The sequence below is a fragment of the Amblyomma americanum genome, chromosome 8, assembly GCF_052857255.1.
Source record: "Amblyomma americanum isolate KBUSLIRL-KWMA chromosome 8, ASM5285725v1, whole genome shotgun sequence".
In the NCBI taxonomy this organism is placed as follows: domain Eukaryota; kingdom Metazoa; phylum Arthropoda; class Arachnida; order Ixodida; family Ixodidae; genus Amblyomma; species Amblyomma americanum.
In genome coordinates, this window is record NC_135504.1 from 5688873 (window position 1) to 5696490 (window position 7618).

The 7618-nt window shown below is 45.6% G+C and overlaps 1 protein-coding gene across 1 annotated transcript; it reads left to right on the plus strand.

The window, feature by feature from the left end:
* The first annotated feature begins 264 nt into the window (after window positions 1-264).
* On the plus strand, window positions 265-4101 carry LOC144099992 (complement inhibitor CirpT4). Its single transcript, XM_077633043.1, has 3 exons — window positions 265-396; window positions 2575-2686; window positions 3856-4101. The coding sequence occupies exons 1-3, from the start codon at window positions 285-287 to the stop codon at window positions 3956-3958; spliced, it is 327 nt and encodes a 108-aa protein (XP_077489169.1). The 5' UTR covers window positions 265-284; the 3' UTR covers window positions 3959-4101.
* The last annotated feature ends 3517 nt before the right edge of the window (window positions 4102-7618 follow it).

Consider the following 7618-nt stretch of genomic DNA (forward strand, 5'->3'; position numbering starts at 1 on the left):
CATTCTTTTTGTTGTTGGAAGGAACGTTTTCTGTTATGAATGTACATGTAATGAGCCTCCTACGCACGTATAATGAGCTGCAAACAAGCTTAACGAGACAACGAACGAACGGGTAGCACCGGTCATGCTTGACTCGTCTCTGCAGTCAGGTAAGCGCACAAGCGTTTGTATTGGCCCTTATAAATAGGGGAGTAAGAGCACGCAGATACATCACTGCGCATTCAGTGTGAGCGAGTGGAGGCCAGTTCCTTCGTCCCGCTTAAGCGCAAGTCGATACATTCAAAATGCGTGTGCTCGTGGCTTCATTGTGTGCCACCGTCGTTTTTTCAATGGTAATCTGCGACATCCAAGAACATGGCCACTCCTACCTGACGAGAAATGTGACTGTGGAGAACGGTACGTAAACTGTTACTTTTTGTTAGTTCCTTGAAACAAGATTCATGATGTCGTTAGCGCCACAAACGAGGTCCAAGGTGGGACAAAGACACAACACGAGCGATATCAGATTTAACTAGCGAAACATTCCACCTTGCTACTTGAAACGAGATTTGCTATAAACGCTTTGTTCAAGGCGATTGTCCTAGCTCTGGTGTTACAAGCATGATCATGCACACCGCATGCAAAAACTTTTTTTGTTGATAGAGCCCGTGCTGCTAAGCTTCGGGGTATGAATGAGTGGACATTATTTTCACGAATATCTCACGTATTCACTACAATTTTTAAATCAACGTAAATTTGTTTGAATGTTCACCTGTACTAAACTTCTCTTTATGTCTAAGGAAATGAGTCCACGAACGGTGTGTGCTTCGCTTTATAGGCGTAGTCAGCGTCTTCTCGAGAAATCCCTGCGATTGGAAAGAAACTATAGAAGTTCTGAATTTTGTGTTTTCAGTTTAAAAACATTGCTATTGTGGAGGGGTACTATAGTATACAGGGACTATAAATTCGCAGTTAAAAAGCCACGACGGAACGTTCCTGAGGTTTTCTGTAGTTTAATGCGGTTGGGGTTTTATTTTTGAAGCCAAGACCATTAGAAGATAGACGTCTCCAGTGATCAATACCACCAGGCCCGTGGCAATTACGACATGTACAAGTGGGGACAACAGCGTCGTTCTTTTGGCGCTTAAAAATACTTTCAGACGGAATTCCTGTTTATGTCGTGCGGATGAGAAGATCGGCTTCACATGTCTGTAAACTACCGTTTTTTTTTTTATGTGCAAAAGCAACCGACGAAATTAGCTTACTCAAGCATACGTACATCACCGCAGCTTCTCCAGCAAAAATGCATTCTCTGAAGCTTGTGTTTTACGAGAACAAGATTACAGTACTCTTTGGCTCGTTTCGCTTTTATTTTGACTAAAATATCATTCTTAATTTGTATACCTCACTCTGTGCCATATGTTTACAAGTTTTCTCCATTCGCTCTGGGTGGACACCTTTGTTTGTTTGTTTCTTTTAGAAAAGGTGGTATCCCTGCGATCCTCGGCACTTTACCATAATGTTGCAATATGCGGAACACATTTATAAAGTCCCCTATACCGGCCGCAATAGATCATGTATTATGCTTTTGTCTGCACTCGGCTGCATGCTCTGCCCTGAGGTATTTTTCCTAAATGGCTTCCTCACCTCTTCTGTGCTTTAGTGCTTGAGAACAAAAAGAAGTGGGTAGACAGCATTGCATTCCGAAAAAACAGAGCTCTTCATTTATGTGGACAGTTTGCACTGTACAAGTAAACTAAAAAGCAGCACTTTCCGCTAGATTCTGCTACAGCGAGGCTGTGCAAAAGTTGATGTTGAAATGACTATATTGGACTATGTCGTGTGAAATTTTTTAACGTTAAGGCTATAAAAACAGAGCGGCGCCGTGGCATTAGGCAGCAAGGTGTGGGCTCGTGGGTGGGTTGTTTAGGGCTTATGATAATGCAGACGTAAAACACCGCAATAAAAAGTAATTCTACAGGCTTGTTTTTGTTGGGAGCTTGAAAGATAAACAATGTATATACTACATATCGTGTAGCCTTATATCTTAGCTTTGAGAAGCATACCCAAAATGAGAACTTAATTCAGTGGTTTACAGCATCTTCATTCTTTGACAAAAAAAACGTACATTGCAATACTGTAAGCTACTGCTATAAAGATATTCAATGTAATGGTCCCTTCCTCCGATGCGCAGCAAAATCTTTCTTCTAAAGCTTCTCCAAGACAAGCATCCAGCCGTTAAGACTGCCATAGGAAACCAATGGAGAACCTTTTTAATTACAGCAAAGACGTTAACAGCAAAAAAATGCGATCTTTCTCATGGAAGAACTGCGGATATATTGATTGTTATAGGGAAATTTTCCATTATATGAAAACATCGCGTTCATAAACACTTTCCCATTTGAAAATGCTATTGTCCAGAATTGTTGGGTGTGTTTCTTATCGCAGCTTTCGCCAGTAGGAAAGTGCTGCTTAAAACAATTATTCTTCACTAGCTCACATAAGAACGAATTTCTTCTGACGCGCATGGAAGGTCTTGCGAGCTTTGTATAAAAACGTGCTTGCAGGTCTTAGCGCTCGTTAACCTTCGTGCAGGCGCCTGTATCTTCGAGCGTAACACACTTCCTGATGGAGAAACCAAGTCACTGCACGACCCCTGCGTCATCGCTACCTGCTACGCTGCGAGACGGGAAGTGAACGCCACCCTGTGAGTATGCCAAATCCTGGACTCTTCCCTGACATCTTTTCTTAATCTGGAGGGCAACACTCAGGCATGTTCAAGAGTTTAACGTACGCGGGTTCACGAAACACTTTTTTCTTTTGGTGCGAAAGCACTACTTAACGGGGACAAACCCTACCAAGAATCCTGCGCGAAGCCTCGGAGTAACTCGGGTAAGCTTAGGTTATATCGGAGGAGGGCGTTGCGCCAGCTGCCGCCGGGTGGAGAGAGGGTGTGAAGATGCAGAGCGAGAAACGCGGCTCCGTGCACATGCAGGTACCAGAAAGAAGAGGCGAAGAATGAACACATGCTTAAGCATGTCTGCTCGGTATAACTACGTTAAAATCCTACCACTTTTTTCTCCTGCGTTTTTCTTCTAGCCAGCCAGGTGTAATTCCCTCCAGCGGCTGAGCCACGCACATCTTCCCACGGTTCTAGGGTTTTGAGAGAACTGGGTTTTACTCACAACGTTGAAATAATTTTATTACACGATCGCACAGTCTGTAACATCTGATCAACAGGTGGTCAAAAACATTAGGGAGCCGATTTACAACGGCCGATTCTTCTGCCTGCTTTCGTTCACTCTCTCCTTTAGCCCTTCCCTCATGGTGCTGATAGGTTCACCACGACAGTGGCTTGCTTACAGCGCCTCTCGTCAAAAAATATTTGAGAACATCTTTTCCTTCAACAAATGTTGCACTGCAGCCTTAAGTTAAATGGCACTATTTGTTTCATGTATTAACAGTAAGCGACCAGCATTTCTCACAAACAATGAAGGCGAAATAAAACCATGTTTTCCCATTTAATTTACATGGCAGAAACTTATTATGGCCAGCAGGCACTGAAACCTGGGAAACGATAGGGGAACATATAAAATTTTTAATCAGTGGATTTGACCAACGGGGAATTATTGGCCTAACAGTTTCGTCCTGAAAGATAATTAAGACGTAGAAAGAAAAGAACAACGCGCTGCTGGTGGGATCCAAGCCCTCGACTTCCACATGTCGCCTGCGGCGCTCTACTAAATGAGATACGGCAGTAATGTTCCCGTCTTCTACTCGCACGTTTCACTAAATTTATATTGCGAGCAACCTACAACAGGAGTTACAAAGAATCATAACGCACGTGCGTTCATTGCTTCATATATTTTATTCCAGGTGCCGAAACTTCGGTGTCGACCCGGGCTGCAGGTTTCACTGGAGAAACGACGGTGTCTATCCTCAGTGCTGCCCAAGACAAGTGTGTGATGGCACGGACTAAGTCGTACGCGTCCCCCCTTCCGTTGCCTGCGCACTCTGCTTCCAAGTACAATGAGTGTCATGAGACTATGCAATTCAGCAGGGAAATCCGATACTTCGCAATGTAACGTTTCTTTATGCCTCAATAAATCTTTCTGAACACAGGGTGGATATACCGGCTTCCCTGCCCTCCGTATAACAGCATTAACAAAAATGTTTTTTGAAATATATTCTAATTTACAAGTGGATGTTAAAAGTTAGTCTACAGTTACTCGATGGTGGCCACATCTTTTAACTGGCCGTTAAAATACCTAACGTGAATTGAAAGAGGACATGTGTGTGCTTCGCGACATTAAACGCCTGTTTTCATGGTGAACACACCATTGGATAATTTAAAGCACATTCGCCTTGGTGTTAATCCCGCGCTGATGCAGCCCAAAGTTCATTTTTGCACGTATCTCGCAGGAATATTTGTATTTATTACTGTATTTTGCACTAGCAAGTGCGCACGTGGCATTTATTGTCGTCTGACTGATGCAGGAAACAAGCTTCCGGTTGCCACCCAGCACTACGCGGTACGGTAACAATCAAACGAAGAAGCACAAAATCTAATTGCTCGTTTTGAAATAGCAGCCTCCACCGCGATTAAATTGATAAAGCGCGAAAGCAATAAGCAGGAAAAAATACCGAAGGCATGTCATCTCTACGATGTGTCCGCATCATATGAAGAGTGGAAAAATATAAGCAAGCGGCAGTGAGAACGTAATGATGGAATTTGGTAGCTGAACACCGCGATCGCTTCACGATGGCATAGTAAGTTTGCATGAATATTTTTTATTTAACTAGCCGCAAAGGAATACGAGCGACACAAGGCACTGACAGTAAAAGGCTGGGTCACGTGGTATCATAGTTTGAATAAGATGTGAAACATGAGAAAAGAACCTGCGCTGTGAACAGGAAGATCGACTGAGATCACATTGCTGCAGTAAAAACTACAGTTACTATTGCTCGTCATGACCAGTCTAGATTAAAAAGTGCATCCCATAGTCGGTAATGAAATCTTATAATTTTTCCGTACAACGAGCCAATAAGAAAGCGCCGCTGAGGTGCTTGGCCCATTGTTGTACTGCTGATTGTCGCACTTCTATGAATTGTTCTTACATGATACCAATCCGCACACATCGAACACAAGTGCACAGAACGTAGATATTAAGAAACTAGCAGCGCTTTTATGGGTCTCCTGTTCAACGGCTGAGAGCTGATTTTTTTTCTTCGAAAAACCTACGTGGAAAAAGTAGAACGTTGAAAGACAGGAAGTTTTTGAAGACATGACCAGAAGAACTACAGATTTAAGTAAGCCACTTTGTGTAATAAGCAGGAGAACACGAAAACGTAGATAGAAAGAGAGAGAGAGAGAGAGAAGTGGTAGAGGAAAGGCAGGGAGGTTAACCAGTAAAATTCTCCGGTTGGCCACCCTGCACTGGGGAAAAGGCATGAAAGGGGGCGTAAAAGAATAAGAAGTAGAGCAATTCGGTCCGTAGCAAGCACGACAGGCAATGAAACACGCACTGTAAGTCACAGGCCGCTGCAGCTGTAGCCTGCACACCTTGAGGGCTGCCGACTGATGCGACCTGGGTAGGACAGATTGAGGGCACTCCATCACAACGCAGCGCAGCGCAGACGTTCCGTTGTCAAGAAAGGCTGCTTGCCGTTGTGGCTGATAATGTTGATGACAACGTAAGCATCGCACTTCTTTCCGGAAGGATGAGGATTCAACAAATCCAGCATCTTCAGTGCATTCTGTGCGGCTGGTATGTGCAAGCTGGAAAGCAGCACACGCATGGCATTCACGGTTGGCTTCAACATTGCAATCGCTTGCTCGTCTGCGACCTGGGCCGGTTGCTGACCTACTACCCGACCAGCAGTAGGCTCAACACACTGGGTGCGCGGTGACTGTTCTATCATTGAGGGTCTGCAGTGCTTCGGGAGCGATGGCCAAGTCACTTGCCGGTCCTGGTCTTGGACCGGAGTTGGGACTTGTGCTTGATTAGCAATAGGCTCAGGACTGTGGTTACTCAATACCTGCTTGGTCACTGTGGGTGTGTGAAGCTCAGGCAGGGATGACCAAGGCCCGTCTGCGACAACCGTCTATGCCTCCCCAGTCATATGGCTCGCAATCCTTAAATTAGTATGCGGAGGGGGAGGACAAGTAGCGGAAATTCTTGGATGATCCTTTCCAACGCTCGCTACGCATTTAGAATGTCTGTGACGAGGGCGACGACGTCGTCGCACTTTAGCGGCAGCTTCTTTGTGTGTGGAATTGTCTCTTGTCATTTGTTTGAGTATCGCCCTTTCCCTTTTCAGGCGAGGGCAATCTTTTGAGGCAGCGCCATGAGGGCCGCGGCAATTGGCACACGTAAGGACTGTTGTCCGGCAATAATCGCCTCTGTGTGGCTGAGTTAACCGTGGGCACACGATGGGGAAATTGCGCACACTACTCACGTGTCCTATCTTCATCCATTTCCGGCACTGGAGAGGCTTCGGTACGAAAGGCCCAACTACATGTCGAAAGTTCCCAACCTTCACGTACATTGAAATGCAGTTCCCTTGGAAGGCCAACTTGATGCACTTTGTCCTCCCAAGAGTCTGAGCTTGCAGTATGGCTACACCATCGGTAGCTCGTTGAATCAAAAATGGGCAGATCAGAGTCGCGGATGGCTACGTCGACGTCGTAAATGACGCCTGCCGTAGTGCCACTGCCTAGAAGGAGATGGGAACGAACGCTGATGCCGCCGAGCGTTCTGATGTTGCTCAAACTCTCAAGCGCGTTCCGGTCCATGACATCAATGGCGACGACATTCCTAAAACGATTCACCCTCACATCATTAATTGCTCCCGGGACGCGAGCCTCCAGGAACGCAGACGTGGCTTGCCTGTTGATGTGGTCGAGATTGTCGGTGGGAGTCTCTGGCACAAGCAGGACAGTATGTGCCGATGATCCTCGCTCCGTAGTGATTGTGGACGTACTCGCCGACGACGAGTCCTCACCTTTGCACAGTCTCCGTTTGGCCTCCTTGCTTAGGGCTCTGATGAGGCCGTCGTCAGCCTAAGAGTCATCACTGGTGGCCGAGTACACTACGGTGGCCTGGCTACTTGCGTCATTCGGGAGGCCAAGACGTTTCCTCGGGGCGGCAGTGGCTGACGCACCGAACTGAAGTCCAACATTGTCCACTTCCATCACCGTCACCAAAAAAGAAACAGCGGTATCATTATAATGTCGTAATCAGAAAAAAAAACTGAAGAAGCGAAGGGATGGCGTTTTGGTCTAGAGCCAATTCATCGTCTTCCTGTTGTGTCTACGTCCTTGTGGCGCCGCCACACGACAACCTGTACACTCTGTGGTGGCTTTCAAGAAACTGCCCAAATGTATTTAGAACTTCGACAAAACTAACGGGCGTATCTCTTCTGCGCTTGCAACTATTTGTAATCGTCATGTTATACCAATGCCATCAATTAATACTTTGCAATGTACTGCGTTCCGGGCGAAATCCATCCACTGCCTTGCTGCCAATGAGTTTCTGCGTAAATTACAAATAGAAAACACATCAGTACAAGCATTCTTGGCGGGACCTTAGCGGGGAAAAGAAATATAATTTTTTATTATAACCATCATAATTACGAT